This window comes from Porites lutea, chromosome 3 (genome assembly GCF_958299795.1).
Source record: "Porites lutea chromosome 3, jaPorLute2.1, whole genome shotgun sequence".
Lineage (NCBI taxonomy): Eukaryota > Metazoa > Cnidaria > Anthozoa > Scleractinia > Poritidae > Porites > Porites lutea.
The window spans coordinates 31,040,807-31,057,968 of record NC_133203.1 but is presented as its reverse complement, the minus strand read 5'-3'; the positions used below and the strand labels follow the sequence as shown (position 1 = coordinate 31,057,968).

General features: G+C 39.1%; 2 protein-coding genes across 3 annotated transcripts; both read left to right on the top strand.

Annotated features, from left to right (window-relative positions):
• The first annotated feature begins 56 nt into the window (after positions 1-56).
• LOC140929605 (uncharacterized) lies at positions 57-12,842 on the top strand. Of its 2 annotated transcripts, none has more exons than XM_073379354.1 (18): positions 57-171; positions 558-705; positions 1,175-1,214; positions 1,646-1,742; positions 1,889-1,950; positions 2,402-2,503; positions 3,204-3,264; positions 4,024-4,145; positions 4,954-5,052; positions 5,861-5,974; positions 7,047-7,246; positions 7,637-7,885; positions 8,439-8,512; positions 9,482-9,534; positions 10,196-10,303; positions 11,096-11,173; positions 12,211-12,340; positions 12,590-12,842. In XM_073379354.1, the coding sequence occupies exons 1-18, from the start codon at positions 63-65 to the stop codon at positions 12,769-12,771; spliced, it is 2,028 nt and encodes a 675-aa protein (XP_073235455.1). In that variant the 5' UTR covers positions 57-62; the 3' UTR covers positions 12,772-12,842. The 2 variants fall into 2 exon arrangements, with proteins under 2 accessions (XP_073235455.1, XP_073235454.1); XM_073379353.1 differs by having other exon boundaries at positions 1,172-1,214.
• A 1,219-nt stretch (positions 12,843-14,061) lies between these two features.
• Positions 14,062-17,046, top strand: LOC140930921 (uncharacterized). The gene has a single exon (XM_073380640.1). The coding sequence runs from the start codon at positions 14,265-14,267 to the stop codon at positions 15,366-15,368; it is 1,104 nt and encodes a 367-aa protein (XP_073236741.1). The 5' UTR covers positions 14,062-14,264; the 3' UTR covers positions 15,369-17,046.
• Positions 17,047-17,162: the final 116 nt, after the last annotated feature.

Genomic DNA, 17,162 nt, shown 5'->3' with positions numbered 1-17,162 from the left:
CCTGGAGCATGGGAGGAGTCAGACAATTTCCCATAAACCACTTGTAGTTTCATAATTCCAAAATGGCGGACGTTCTCATCCGTTCTGCCAGATTTCGTACGTTTCTTCCGTCATGTGTTTCGTTGTTGTCGAAGTCTAGACATCTACGAGCGTTAGTAACTTTGCGTAAAGGTATTCTTGGCTTAGCTTTTTCAGACCGGGATCGTACCCGTGCTGGATGGGACTTCATCCAGTCCTCACTTTTGAGTCCATTTGATAAGCTTTATTTTTGTGGTAAATTAAGATTGTCAGGGGCTTACTTCATATTTATGGTCAACTGTAGTCTTTAAGATGTGTTTGACTACAGCGTAGTAGGTATTAGAATGGCATAAAAACCCAGGCATTCTACCAAAAAGAGAATATCACCCTGACACCTTGGCAACTTTATTTTTAAAGGCATAGTCAGATCTTTTTGGTTTGAAGGCAGCTATATTGTTGGCTTGGTTAATTAAACATGTACATGTGAAGGTATATGTATAAACTAAATCTTCGTCATTTGTATTACTTTTCTATGGCAGATGTCTTTGAACAACCCTTTATGACGACAAAAGGTTCCAGAGAGAGTCTATTCCGAACTACCCAAGTTTGTTCATCTTGTATAAAAGCAAGACATTCCTCTTGTCACGCTGATGTAATGTCAACAAGTCAAGTTATCACTAATGAAAGGTTTGGAATTGTTACTTAGCATACAACTCTGTACGTACCTAGTCAGCTGTATGCAGATGGTGTGCTGAGTGGGGAGGCTTTGGTTCAAACTTCGGCTGGGCCAAAACCAGTGGCATCAAGAAAAATCAGTGGCATCAGGACATTGGCCTTGTCTCATTAATATCCTTCTTTCATTGGTCAATTCAAAGGAAATGTACATTTGTGAAAAGTAGGGGAATTTTGGTCTGTGGTGTGCTCTACCTCACTGCACATTATCATTCATATCATAGGCTTGGTGGTTTACGGTAAGCTCATAATAGCAGATAGCAGCTTGTATGCTGACATCTGAGCTTACTGTAAGCATTTTTTAATATATAACGTAAAAGGGACACATCTGCTGACCTCCCATCTTTAACATTTCATTTATTCATTTCAGTACAGGTCTGTCTGTAGTCACTTTTAGAAAATATTTTTTTCTATATTTTAGCAGTACCGAACTTGAAAAATCCAGGAAATATCAGGCACTTCATGTAAGTAATTTAGTGCTATTGTAATTATATATTTTTTTTGTTTTTGCTTTTTGATGATCAATATTTTTTTTTGTTTTCCCACATTAATAGGTTTTTGAGAAACTGTAAATGCTGAGACTAGGAATGGGTTCGAATAACTTGAACTACTTGCAAAATATGACATCACATCTTTACCACATTTGACGCACGTATACGAAATGTAAAATGTAAAAATAAAAATGTTCTAGAAGTTTTAAGATCCTCGAAACATATTTCGTTCTTTGAGCCTTGTCAGTTAATAAAATTTTATTGACTGACAGGGCTCGAAGAGCGAAATATATTTCGAGAATTTTAAAACAGGCAAAGGTTAGGCTCACTGTAGTACATACTAGATCTGTGGATATGTAATGCTAGTAATGAATCCTATTGACTTTAAAGTCTCCCTGTTTTAGGTTATGCCCTTTTCTGTAACAGAAGGAGGAAAGTATGTAGCTCATGTGTTACTAAAGCACAAGCCGAAGAAAGCAATAGTGTTTGTTCGCACTCGAGGTTAGTCATCAGTTTTATCATTATAGTAGTGATCATTGTCATCATCATCATGATGTTGATCATTTTTTGGTTTGATTTTACTTTTAAAAGCATTGAATTTCATTATTTAAATGCAATAATCATTGCTTATCCATTCATTTTGACAGTTTTGGCTGCAGAGCTTGTCAGAGAACTGGAAGAATATGGCCTGAAATGCTCATCCCTGGAGGTAATATTCTTTTTACTTTCTTCCAAGTATAAAGTAATTCAGTAGAGTAAATACATTGTTTGTTTGACTTTACAGTATGCAAGGGGTTTTTGTTTTTGTTTGTTTGTTTATTTGTTGACAAATTCCTAAACCCAACCTCCGCTGAGGCCTCTTTGTGTCGCAGGGAGGCTTGGTAGAGTGAAAAAAGAAAGCATGCAGGGTTTCCTGGAATACCCAGCAGGAGCCTTTGTTGAGGAGATAGGCCTGAACATCAGAGGAGAGCTTTTCCTGTCCAGAAGTATCAGAAACGTTTGCTAGATTATTTTTAAATTTGTCCTGTTGTCAAAACAGTGGAATTTAGAGGTCATCTGCATTTCATGATAAATTTCCATGACCATTACCTCTTAGGCACTGGCTATTTCAGTCGTTTGATTGCAGTGATATTTTGTTACTTGATCTTTCTTTATTTTAGGATGCCAACTTTTCAGATACCTCAAACACAAGCGAAAGTGAAAATGAAGAACTGAACTCTGAGAAAATTAACGAAAATGATACTGGGTCAAGAATCACCGTGGTAGGTCAGCTATAGATAATAGTTACTGAAGGCTGGTTTGCGTCATGATCTTTCGATATTGCTGTGGTCTCCAGTATCTGAGTGATTGAAAAGACTGTAATAAATTGCTTCAATTAATAATTGTAATCTAAGATACATGTGTTGTACAAAGCTACATCGTGTACACTTCAATAATATTAATTGCAAAGAAAATTGCAACCAGAATAGCTGACATTATTTTAAGGGTGGTGGGAGCCTTGTATTGCTAGATCCATGAGATTGCTGGACTTTTTTCCAGCCTTCACAGCAATGTTAAGACTAGGCTTTTCTCAGTAAGCTGATGCTAAATACACTGTAGGAGTAAATTCCCCTTCCTTCTTAATTTATCTCACCTTGCTGCATTGCCTTTGCTTTTTCAAACTGACCAGAAAGCACTATAGATCTATCCATCTTTGTTACTGGTCAAGATACAAATAGTTTGATTTAACCATGTTTGATTCCCAGTTCCTTTAGTCTTCTAGGACTAGCAGGTAATTGAAATGGAGAACACGGATCAACCTAAATTTTAATCTGAATATACATTTGACCTCCAACATCTATTCAGATTTCACCTGGACACCTTTGTCTTCTCATAATTGGCAAAAATGTGTATGGGAGGGGTGGCTCAATGTTTTAAGTGAGATGAGCTATTGCAAAGTAACATGATGAATTTCTTTTGCAGATGACCGAGGGTGAAGTAGAGGCAATGGAGTCACTGCTCCCTGTGGATCTTATTCTACTTGGTCAGTGTTTGTTTTCATTGTTTTTTTGTTTATTGTCAGTGTTGTTGTTGTGTTCTCATATATTCTTACTTATTTTTTGTTTTCTTTTGTAAGAAACTACATTCAGGTAGATGTTTTAGTACAATGTAGGTGCCCATCCTTGGAGACCAAGTGGCAGTCAGTTGGATTGGGAAAAAAAGGTGTGACAAAAGTTTTCAAGCATGGTCAGAAGATCCCCAGTGGACTTAAAACTACTTAAAGTTCAGTAAATCGCCATGTTTGTCTAGTCAGTTTGCAGAGTCAGTCAGTCTTGCATTTTGTTCTTTTATCAATGATCTTTTCATCTTGAGTAAAGCTAGCCTGATTCTCAGATGTCCCAGGTTTTCCACTGCCCCTTCTCTTGTCTCCTCTGAATGGACCACGAAAACACTGAACCTCAGACGTCTGAGAATCAGCCTTTGCAAACAAAATGAGGTAAACATGGCAGTTTACTGAACTTCATGGAGTTTGCATGTAAGAACACAAAAATGACTCGAAGGTTTGCTGTTCTCCGATTGGGCAGGTAAACACAAACGTTTTCTGTCACCAATCAGAAGCCAGAATGGCTGTGGCCGTTTGGAACGGGTCTAATAAAACGATGTTCCCAGGGGCTCTTCTACCCGTGATTGAAAATTTTTATTGTGCCTCTTCCCCAGACCCAACTGACTGCCCCCGAGTCTCCAAGGATGGTATTCACTCAGAAAGTCATATGTCATAATGAACTCCAACTCTGATTCTTAGTCCAGCAACCCATGACTGGGAAGAGCTTCACCTTATTTTGCCTGAAAAAGGCTCACGCTAAAGTCAAGCCACTTGATGTGATACTACTCTATTCGCACAATGATCTGGCATTTCTGAGTCAGGTAAGAACGTCTACCGGCAATCATGAATTTCATTATTATCTAATGGTAAAAAATCACAGATTCATTCCAAGTACCTATACCCATTTAACTGGCGGTTTCTATTGCTCACATGGCATTCAAAATATGTTTTAGTCTTTGGGAAGAAAGAAAAGTGAAATTTTAAAAAATGTTGTTCTTAACATATGGAAAGTCAAGGTCTTGTGCGTTTTTTTAGTTGACTTCCAGTTGTAATAATTGTTATTTTATCTCTTAACATATCGAAAGTTAGCCTGCGAAAACATCCGTTTCTCCTCGCTCTTCGCCGCTGGGGACGTTTCGCGCGGAGAAACGGATGTTTTCGCAGTCTAATCGAAAGTCAAGGTCTTGTGTGTGTGCGTGTTTTTTTAAGTTGACTTCCAGTTGCAATAATATTATTGTTATTTAATATTAATTTGTGAAATACCAGTGGATTATAGTTAAGATCTTTAGTTTGTTCAATACATCTTTCGCTTCCCAATAATTTCATTGTTTAAAAGTAACACACTATACTCTACAAAGTAACAAAAAACGAATTCAGATGACATACAGTGTAGCATGACACTCGACAAACCTTTTCTTGTCTTGCCCGCTGAAAAGGATCTTGGCAACATATCGCTTGCCACAGGTGAATAACCTCAAGAGTTTTTAAGCAAACGGATCGAGTTATTGGACCGCTAAGAATCGGACAAAGGACTTTTTGAAAGTCTAATATATAATATATAGATTTAGCCAAGGCTAAAGGCTAAAATCTTTGATCTTAGTGGTACTGTACTAATGTAATTTATTTTAGATGCAAAGCTATGTTGATGTTAAGAAGCTTTCACCACCTTCATTTTACAATGTACCAATGAGGACCGAAGGACTCCCGTCATTTCCTGGCGAATCCACGGTATGGATCATTTTTGAAAGCAGCACTAAAAAAGAATAAATAATTAAATAAATAAATTATATGAAGCTATTATCTAAGTACAGTTTAATCCTATTGCCCCTAAAGGGTTTTCTCCGAGACCTCTCTTTCACCTCTCCTCAGAACCCAGCATTTGCCAACTCTAATTTAATCAGGAGAATGGTGAATGATAAACCACTATAAAACATGTACTTGAATTTGCCACTAAAGAAAACGAGAGAGGAGACTGGGTCAAGTTAACGTTTTCAAAGACTCCTGGGATTGTTACTCACGTATAGCTCGGGGAAAACAAATTGGCCGTGAGAGAGCTTAAGCAAAAGCGTTTTTCAGCAACGCACTTCAACCGGAAGTAAAGTCTTTTATCGTTTAGTATGCCTTGACGCTACTGCAGTGGTTTCGCTATGTTTCTTTAATCTTATACAGATAATTTGACCGAAAATCTTGGCAAAAACATTGTCCAAGAATGAAAAAAGGCCGCTTCCGGTTTACTTGCGTGGCTCAAAAGCGCCATTGCTTAATCTCCCTGATAGCTGACCGGCGCGTCCCTAGTAACGATTCCAGAAACAATGGAGGGACGCATTTCTGCTCCAGTTCAGTGACCTTCTTGTTTCTTAAGTGACGATTGTGCTGCCTTTAAATCATTATACTGCCCAAAAATGCGTAAAGTGCACTTCTGGTTGCCGTCCGTCGCTTAAACACGTCTTCTCTTAAGCTCCCTGATAGCTGTAGTCATTAGTTATGTTATTTTCTTTTGTTTGTTTTTTTTTTGTTTGTTGTTTATCTTTTGTAGTTGTTACCTGGAAGACATCTTGTAGAACCTCCACCTCCTCCCATCACGGCAATTATTCCACCAAAGCTCCCCCGATCAAAAGTTTTCCGGCCTTCGGTTTCTGTACCAGTCAAGGTAATTTGAAAAGTCAATGCCATTTGCTTAACACTTTGAAGTGTGGCCCTTGATCACGTTTACATGATAGGTGGGGTGACCCGCCACATGTTACCTCACCTATCTGGGGACCCCACCTCCATGTAAACAGGCCCCAAGTAGCTCGTCAAGATGGTTGAAAATTGGCCAAGTGGTTGTTGTTGTTGTTGTTGTTGTTTTTTCCTTTTTATCGTCGGGGTCGATAAAAACACAAAAAAGAACGATGTAGCCATCTTGACCGAACAAGCTTGATCTATCAAGGCCGACTTATTATATATGTGGCCAAAAAGAGAACTTTTTTCTTGAGGGACCAACTCGGGAAATGTCGAGCCCGCTTAGTCGGTTAGCCAATTAGGACATGGATTTCTTTTCATCTTCCCGCTTGCGGATTCGCCCGTATGATGATCAAAAAGGTTAATGCACTCGAGAACTTGTGCAGGGGCGAGACTCCTAGGGATGACCTCATATTCTTATTTCGACTACGTTTATTTCTTCTTCTTTCAACTTAAAGTAGCTTGAATTACCTGTAAAAAGTATAACTGATTGAGAGATCGGGTAACAAGAGCAAGGTTGCCTCAGGTTTGTCAGTCAGATGACTCACTATTGCGTCCATCCATTCATACGTCAACGGTGTTTGGAGATCGAACTCGATTTCTAAACTGATGGCAGAATCCTTACTTTAAACTTAACTTTTGGACAAATACGATGCGCAGACTCTTGTTAATCAAAAAGAAACTGAGTAAATAGAATACTTTTACTCTATTTCCTAGTAGTATTTGGAGCAAATTCTATTTATTAGAGAGGGGCGTTTCTGAATACCATCTAGAACAGCGTGAGGGGGGGGGGGGGGGGGTAGGTGGGGGCGGAGGCGCTTTTATTTGTGAGGGGGTCTTTCAGATTATTGAAGGTATTTGCGCACAACGTCTCACAAAATAGTTTAACATGTTTAAAATATCCCTCAGGTAGCTCTTCCTCAGATCTGAATTTAATTATGAACATAATAAATAATAAGAAGAAGAATAATTACTTCATGGATTATCTGTTCTTTTTGTAGCAATCAGAACGTCACAGACTTAACGATCGTGCTCGCGTTTATGTCCGAGGAGGGACTGGGGGTCAGGGATCGCCTTACTTTGGAGGCATGGGTGGAGATGGTGGCGATGTTATTGTACAGTGTTTCCCGAACGCCACACTGCGCCACTTCTCTGTTAGGGAAAATCGCCGTATTTTAGCCGAACATGGCACATACTTTTCGTAAGTAAAACTGTGTATATGTGTTTCGCATTTATTCGTTCATTCATTCATTTATTTATTTGTAGTTTATTATTATTAATCATCACACTTACGAGCATTATTTCTCCCAAAACGTTTAATTGCACTTCACCAATGCTTCGTTCCAAATCAACTTGTATTTGGTGGCTTATGAACTTGTATTCACTCATTTGTATAAAATCACTATGTGGAAGCATTAAAAACGCTAGCACTAGAAAACGCTGTCCTCGCTCCTATCACCGCTAGCGAGGGAGACATTTGTGTATGTCCTGGAACTGCTAAAATTACCAAATTTGTCACACACGTCAGAACTTTAACACTGTTTTTCACACAGGCCGTTTAATGATCTTAGCTTTTTCCAATATTTTCAAGGGGTAAAAAAGGTAAAAAGCAGAAAGGGACTCGTGGTCGCGACACAGTCATCCCAGTCCCTGTTGGTACAACTGTGTATACAGATGACGGTCAAATTGTAAGAGAAATGGATGAGCTGGGCTCCAGGCTTTTGGTTGCTAGAGGTGGCCGCCGTGGGTCACCAGCTACGGAAGACTGGCGCGGAGAGAAGGGCGAACGGTTCATGATAATACTGGAATCCAGGCTGATGGCTGATGTTGCTCTTGTCGGGTAAGATTAAGGGACAAAGGAATCTCTATTTAACGTAGTGCCAAGGCCAGGGACTTCGGAAATTTGTTCGTTAAATCGAGGATTCATTATATTGAACACCTCCATTGAACGAACGTTCGGGAAAACTAGAAGAATGTTCGTTATATCGAGGTATAGTTAATAATAAATTTCAAAAAACCCAGCATTTCCGGATCTAAAATCAGTATCGCGCTATACATAGCTACTGCCACAGACGGAACTAAACTTTTTAGTTCAGTCCTTCTGAAAACAATGCTGAAATCCTTGTTCTTGGCCCTTACCTGTCTACCAGAAGTTACCTACGCGCCATGATTGGCATGTTCAAAAACCATTGTCAATTTCCCAGCCAGGTTGAAGAGGGATTCGAAACGCATTTCCGGTAATTCGTCGAGCCCCTTGGGGGCCCAGAAAAAGGATGTCGCGCTGCTTCAGAGACGTTACTAACCGGGTTTAGTATCCGGGACTTACAGGCTAACATCTATTAAAAGCGCATGGAAGTTCAGAACGAATATCAATTTTTGTTTCTTTTTTGCAGTTTTCCCAACGCCGGAAAATCGAGTCTACTTCGTGCTATCAGTAATGCAACCCCAAAGGCAGCTGATTATGCCTGTAAGTTATGCTTGCCCCTTATAAATGGCGGTTTTCACGCTAGAGACGGGTTATCCGTCTTCAAAATCCGTCAAAATTGACGGAAAAGCAGATGGATAAAATCAGGTGGATAGTCTATGCAAAATTAAGACCGTTCCATTTTCAAATTAAGACGTATTATCTGTCTGACGCGAATTATCCAACGGATAATCCATCTCTAATGTGAATACGGCCAGTGCAAACCAAGCCTCCAAAAGACATCCCAGAAATGTAAGAAAAGTCTGAAAATTGGTACCTCACATTAGATACAATTATTTGTCATTTCCATAAGACTTGATGTAGACAGAATTGCTTGCGTTCAGGTGAGAATTAGTCTAGGGGACACTTCGTTATGTCTATCATACCGTAGCATGAATCTCATAAACCGCTGCAATCCTTACGGATGGCCACTATTTCTGCCCAGTGTGGTGATTTTAATCAAAGGGCCTGTTCACATTAATGCGTTTTCTTTTGAAAACGCCTACATTTTAATGCGTTTAGGCCTTCTGTCTACATTAATACGCTGTTCGTTTTCATCGAAAACGCATCGATTTGAAAACGCTCTTAAAAATGGATCATGGATCAAAACGTAAACGCATACATATCGTATTGGTGTGGACAGTCGAAAACGCTGACCGAAACTATCGCAGGCCCGTGTGTTTCTAGCATGCACATAGGAGTTCAACTTACTTCACGACGTTCAATTCTATCGTTTTCAAACGTTTTAGTGTCGACAGTCGAAAACGCATCAAAACGGTAGAGTGGACGCGAATCGATGGATGCGTTTTCAATGACAACGAAAATGCGTTAGTGTGGGCAGGGCCAAAAGAGAACAAAGAAAGGATGCGCATCCAAAGCTATCTGTTATTCTCGATTTTATGACCTCTCGTTTTGAACTGTTTAAATTCATTCATAAGAATCATCATTTGCTTAATACCCTTTTACTTACAGTTACAACTATGCGTCCCAATATTGGAATGGTGGAATATGGTGATCATTCACAGGTATATAGTAAGAGGAAATTAAATAATAAGAAATTTTAAAAAAAGGTGACTTTTAATATAATTTCTTTTCGTCGCTGTCATCATGGAAACTACATCCTAACTGGATTTCACATCGTTTGAATTATTGTTGTTCAATTATATTAACTACCTAATTATTGTCTGCTAATAGGGCATGACAAGACAGGTCTGTTATAACCTGGCTTGGCGAATTCCACTCCACCAAGACAATTGCTCACTTTTATGACACTGTAGTTACCATTGTTTGTTTTTTTTCTAATTATTATCATGTGTTTATTTATTTTACTTTATTATTATTTATGGTCCTATTATTATTCCTTTTTTGACAAACAAGAAAATGGATAAATTTGCCCTCACTGATATGCTAAAAAAGTAGCACGTCAACTAGAATCAAGGAAACAAGACTAAGGTATATTTATTTATACATTACAGTGAGAAGGAGACCAGTGTGCAACTGTGTCTATTGTTGTCGCCGGTATTTGTGAAGATTTCACTTTAGGTCGAGGTTATATATGCATGAGTCTTCAGTGCTTCTATTCTGCGGGCGCGACAAATTTTAGACTGGACTATTGAAACATGCACTTGCAGGAATAAGTGACCTTATTGTACTGTTCGCTTTGCATGTGTATTGTATCGTTTGCAGGTCAGCGTGGCCGATCTTCCTGGGTTGATAGAAGGAGCCTCAGTTAACCGAGGACTAGGACATAGGTTTCTTAAACACACTCAGAAAGCTCGGGCCCTTGCTCTTGTGGTATGTAGTTCTTTCTCCTAGTTGGTGAAATTCTTGTCATTTCAAAGATGAAGCAGGCATTTTACAGAGAGCTTTCACAAAAACCCAATTCTGTCGGGCATAGTATTCAGAAATAGATTAATCTTATGTCTGGTTGATAGCTCTGATTAACACCGAGTAGAATTCTTTTCACTAATAGGCTGCTCTGACCAACCAGTTCTGACTTAAGTTTCCTTAGTTAGTTAATGTTGCCGAGTTCCGTGAAACCTTAAAAAATTGCAAGGGGTTGCTCCAGTTTGCCGCGATGACTACTGAATATGCTACTAAAGCCCCGTGGAAACGGACGCAAATGTTGGCCATGCAAGAACTCCCAAAATCGTTAGATGTCGCATGTTGCGTCCGGTTGCACATCCTGTTGCATCCTGTTGTTGCGAATTTCTGCGCAAAGTTTGAAACCGGTCAAACTTTAGAGCCACCAGCTCTAGACATTTCTTTTCTTTTGTGCTCGCCGAAGGGTAGCGTAACAATGTTGTATCCGTTTGCTCAGCTCTTCCAGCAATTTTGGGGCCACGTACGCGCATTAACCATGTTTTCCAAAGTCTTATGGGTTGTATCTTTTAACGATGCACTGCAGGTTCCAAAATTATTGGGAGTTGCTGCATCCGTTTGCACGTAGCTTAACAATAGAATGCATCCCATCCCATGGAATATTGATATCTCTATAGTTAAAACTATAGCGAGAATCATTCTTTCGATCCATAGGAATCTCCTCAGTCAAACGAACTTAAAAGCTGTGAATTCTCCTGTTTCCAGGTGGACATTGATGGATTCCGTTTGTCAGAAAAATACCCAGCCAGGACAGCGTTTCAGAACGTTTTCATTTTGCTGAAGGTATAAGATATTAGCTTTGTTAGTTTATAATTCAGCTATTTAAGAAATCCGAGGCAACGACGGGCAGGCAGATTCGTACCTATACATTCCCACAACAAAACCAACAACGCACTCTAACCGTTGAGTTGTTGAAAATTTAATCGTACGAAAATTACTTCGTTTTTGGAAAGCTGTGAGACGTGGGCGAAACAGATTGTGCATGAAGAATTCTATTCACCAAGACAGCAATCCTTTAGTTCCGCTCAACGGTGTTACATCCACTCATACATGTACTGAATGATGGCATTACATAATTACTTGGTTCATGCATAGCAATCTGGTATATCTTCCTATGCGGAAAAGTCAAATGCTAATAATTAACAGTTATTCCTCGAGCCCTAATGGGCCCTGAGTCAATAGCCCATGAGGCCAAAGGCCGAATGGGCTATTGACTGAGAGGCCATGAGGGAGAGAGGAATAATTGTTTTAGTAAAATCCAACAAGTTGGTCAAAAATATCGAGACATAAACAACTTTAGCTAGCAAAACGCGATTCAGCCGCCATTGTTTTGGTTTTCAAAGCCGGCACTTTTCGCTACTAGTGGACTATAACATATAGCCTAGTAGTAGCTCAAACAAATCAGAACGCAGCATTGATAATAGACCACTATTTGGATTTTACTAATGCTCGTTAGCCCTTTTATGCTTAGACCAAGTTACTGTTGTTACTGAAGTGTATTCATTACTAATCTATGAGAAAATATTTTTACTAGGTAATCGCTTTAATATTAGAGAAGTTAAGCATCACTCTTTCATCAAACGGCAAACGCGAATTTGTACCACGTGACAAAGTTTCCTCTTTACTTGTCGTTTACTGTTCATTATTTCTACACCTAAATTAGTAGTTTCACGTAATTGTTGATCCATAAGAATTGTTTTGAGCTGTTATTATATGCTCATTTTCTATTTTGAGAATTTCACAACTCGAATCAGACGTTTGCCGTTTACGTGAAGCTTAAACTCTCTATTTCTTATTTCTTGCTTTTTTTTAACCTCTAGGAACTGGTGTTATATGACAAGGACCTATTAAATAGACCCAAGATACTCATTGTTACCAAACTTGATAAGAAAGGTGCGACAAGCAAATTTCAAGAGTTGAAGCAAGGATTGAACTCTGTTCAGGAACACGGTAAGGCTAACGCTGAATGACTTTCTTCATCCATGGAAAAGTCCAGTTACTTGGTTATAAAATTAGGTAAAAAAGATTACTTGCTGTCATGAGTTAGATTAACGACAAGCTTTCCCATTTAGGTGTAATAGAAACGTTGACTGCAATGGTAAGTTCTTTTTATGAACCCCAACTGCAAACCCTTACAGTAATTAGCCTGTGGCGCATTGTAGCCCTGTTTCTTTATTGTATCGTGTTTTCAATTTGTAGGAACACTACTTTCCATCTTACAAAAAATACGTTCAGACAGTCCAGTACCTCAGGAACAAACAGATTTAATGGATATAGCTGACAAACTGACCAGAACTCGATTCGATTCTATATTACCTTTCTCCGCTTTTACGTCATTTGGTTTAGATGATGTGCGGGATAAGATGAAAGCCGTGCTTTGAATTAAAGTAATTCTGGAAGATGTGTTATGCTGATTGTGTAGAGGTTAAATAAATAAATAAATAAATAAATAAATTCGTTGTAACTTGATGTGTCAATGATGTCAGTCTTGATATCTTTCTTGTTTGTTAATTTAAGTTACTTCAAGACGAAGAAGAGTCTTAGTAAATGGCCACCAAATTAAAAGTAATAACAGCTTAAAATACCTGAAGGAAGATTTAACTAACAGGGGAAATGCAAAGTAAGGCATATGTGGATAGAAGATTACAACAACTTCATGACTGACAGTTTTTCAGCATTTAAGAAACCTTTATGGCCCTTATCTTTCCTTCTAAGACCATCATTGGCAGTAAACGTTTATCGAGTTTTATTTTTACTATTTTGTTAATTTGTTGTTGCTGCTGTTGTTATTGAGGATGATGTTGTTTTGGTTATAATTAATTTCTGAAATTTTATTCATTTTTGGTTTATTTCGAGGCTGTAAAGGTTACTTTAAGCCCTAGTAATCAAAGCGCAGGTTGTTCTAAAAGGCAAGTTTAGATATTTTTTTAGTTTTTCATAGTTAAATTTAAAGTTATTGTTTTTTTGTTTGCTTGTTTTTGCCTTTGTTGTTGCTGTTGTTGTTGTTGTTTTTGCCGCCCAAATGACGAGGTGATATTAAAGTCTTTGCATGAATAATATTATTTAATACTTCCGCGTAAAATACATGCAAGGAAACAGCACTTTCTAGTTTAAAATTACGTATTAAAAATTAATCAGTTTTGACTTTTAAAACTGCCTCCAAACGTTTCTTCAACTAGACTTTAAGCTATCAGACACCTGAAAGATACTAAGCTGTCGCGTTGAAGACAAATGTTAACATTAGATCGTTAGTCTTCTCTTTGGTATATAATAATCTGTTTTGATTTCGAAAGGGTTATGTTGTGTTTTTGTTACCAAATATTTGCCGTGATGTACTTATTGAATTGATGCTGATCACCTTTTTAAGAAGGCTGAACTCGTTACGCTGGAATAGTGAATTTGAGAATGCTGTAAACTGAATGGAAAAGGGCAAAAAAGAGACGTAAAGTTCTACTTAGTTAAAGTTCTCTTCAGTTGACTTTGTTTTTAAATCTTTTTACTCAATAAATAATTCAACAACAGTAGAAATATCTTGCAAAGATATTCCAACGAAACCCAACGGAAGAAAATAAATAAATGTCTCAGGCGATATTGCCGAAACTTTTTTCTCTGCCTTTGACTAAAGCAAGAATTTCCAACTCCGAAAATGCTACTGGAACGCACAGTAACAATAATCTCGTAGTTTCTTTTCCCATTGTTTTTATACACCACATATCCAGCCTTTGTCCCTGACCAATATCACTTACAAGCCGTGATTGGTCAAGTTAAATCAAACCAATTATCTTGACAACGGAAGACTACATCAGTGACCATCACAAATCAAAGTGTCAGAGGCAACTACAGTGATCGTTCTCAAGGTCAAATCTCTCTTGAGATGGAGAAGAAATTCGACTTCAAACCGTTGCTCACTGATTCGCAAGATAGCCAGGGTTCCACCCCTTTGAGGATATTCTCCATTTCAACCGCTAAACCGGAAAATATAAAGTTTGAGGAAGAAGAAATGGATCTTATTAGTGGTGGCAGCGATGTTTCTAGTATTGAAGAAATTGCACAAGAGAGAAACGAAAATCCATCGCATGCATGGACCGAAGGAAACTGGGCCTTTCGGAGAGATGACATGGATGAAGACCTGCCATCATTCGAAGCGCTCTACGAAGCCATGAAAGAAATTTTTCCGTCGCTTGGTGAAAACAACGGACGAAGCAGCCGCTTAGAGACGCTAAAGACCCGTGATGGGAGCAAAGTCGCGTTTGGCGAAGCGGACAAAAACGATAGAGACGAACTGTATGCGAAACTTCGGGAGGCTGTCGACAAAAGAGTCTCTGAGAATTTATCGAGATTGTCCAATCCCAGTTTGGTCTCTGGCGATTTCCTTTCTATACATGAAAACGGCAAACCAAAAACGGCGCCATCTTTTGTTGGAAAAATTGACGCTGAGAAACAGTACTTCTTTCCTGAGCTTCGAAATCTGATAGAAGGCAGAATAGAAGAAACCAAAGTTGAGACGTTGGCCAACCGAATAGAACGAGAGCTGATGAGGAGGCAGCATCTTTGCAACGAGCAGGCTTTGATGCTGCAAATGCTTATGAACCGCGTCCAAGATCTGGAGAAGCGCGGGCCACCCAAACGAGGAACAACTCCTGTTCACACTTCGTCACGAACGTCCCGTGGAAATCGGTGCATGTGCTACCACACAAGCAACTACATCGTGGAGAAGGCCACGCAGACTCCCAGTGAAGTCCACGACGCCGAAGGGGTGTATGTCATGGTCGCCCGAAATTCCGGGGCAAGAGCTAAGAAGGTGCAGAGAAGGGTCGCTTATGGCTACCCTGAACGAGTTACCGAGGAGAAAAAAGTTTCGGCGCTTTTAAGTAGAAAGATTGTCACTCAGCAAATAGAGTTTTTGCCACCAATCCCTGAACCCTATGCCAAAAAGCGACCTCGAGACACAAAGAAACCAGGGTGGCATAGAGTGTGATAGCGGCGCAGACTGGCAATTTCCTTTTGATCAAAACTAAAACAAAAAACAGCAAATGTCGTTTATTGTATGATGACAGGTCCCCAATACCTTTAAGATTCCGTTTGCATGGGTATATCGACTTAGGGTATACATACACATATCGGCATCCCCCTCGCATTTTTAGATACTTATAATCGTTGGAGTAGCTTACTTAGTTTGTATCATGCACTGATATCGTAACTGTCCAGGTCGATAAGCGATCTAGAGGGGGCTGTTTTGAGACTTAAACCTTTATTATAAGTGGTCACTACTCTTAGTTACACAGCTTGTTTTTGGCTTGCTCTTTCTGCTTACTTAGTTTGTATCATGCACTGATAGCGTAACTGTCCAGGTCGATAAGCGATCTAGAGGGGGGCTGTTTTGAGACTTAAAACTTTATTATAAGTGGTCACTACTCTTAGTTACACAGCTTGTTTTTGGCCTGCACTTTCATTTAAACACGACCTATTATATTCGAACGATTGGATGGTACATTGAACTTGGAGAACGGACCTATGAAACCAAAGGAGACGATGCCCAAATAACAATGCCTTTTGAACCCACATATTTTTTAGTCTCTAACTGACAAACGGAATTCATTCCACAAATTATTTATATGATAATGCCTGAGCTCCAAGGCGTTCTTAAGAATAATGACCGAGCGCGTAGTGACCATTAAAGTGGGACAGTGGGTTATTATTGGTAATTGCTGTTTGCACGTGACGTCACGGCGGCCATGTTGGTGGCGAATTAAGCATTTCTTCCCTCTGGGAACTAAACCCTATTTTCATGTAAATTCTTCGAGAAAAAAAATTCCGTGTTATTGACCACCAACATGGCCGCCTTGTCACGTGGTTGCAAGCGATGAATAATGACTTCCTCTTCTAACTTACTGACCTGGGCCGAGTTGTTCAAAGCTGGTTTAAGATAACCCAGGGTTAGTGCGAGATTTGAATTCAGATTTGAAAGCTTAAAAAGTATTTCAGTTTTAATTCTTTTTGTCTACAAGTTGATGATTGGAAGCTCTAAAAATAACGGAGAAAATTGTCCGAGAAAATGCTTTTGAACACAAGAGAAAGAAAACAGGGTTAAATTTAACCCCGGGTTAACCCCTAATCGGCCTTCCAACAACTGGGCCTGCTGTTTCATTTATTTAAAAAATGACCTGTTCAGCCACGTGCTACCAGAAATAACGAGACGATTTATAACGGAGATTTTTTGTGCAACAATGTTGGAACAGGATTATATGATTTGTGAATAAAGAGTTTACTTGATTCTAGATAATATTAAACGGCTTTAAACTCCAGGACAAAAACGTTAAGCACCCACAAGCCTTCGATTCAATATGGGAAGCTTTATTATCAAGTCATGAGGTTCGACTGTGAATCACGTGAAAAAACGACCGGGTAGATTGCGTGGAGCTCGTAACCGGCGTCCTGTTTCAGACCGGATTTCCGCCTACCCATCCCTTCCCCCGTTTGGCTTTTGTCTTAAACGCGTCATCTTCTCGCGCAAATGACTCAATGAGATCTGGTGAACTTTTGCGAGGGAAGTGTCACCGATATATCTAAAGGGCATTCCCAATATCATTTGCTTTGACTGCTAAAGGATGATACACCAAACGAACAGGAAACAAGATGCACAAAAAAGTGGGGTTTTAGTATGTAATTTTCTTATTTTTTTGTTTTGGTGAAGCTTTGGAGCTCACACACACAGGTTACAAGTTAACTATCCATCTCACTACAAAATACAATAAAAATGAATTTAACTGAA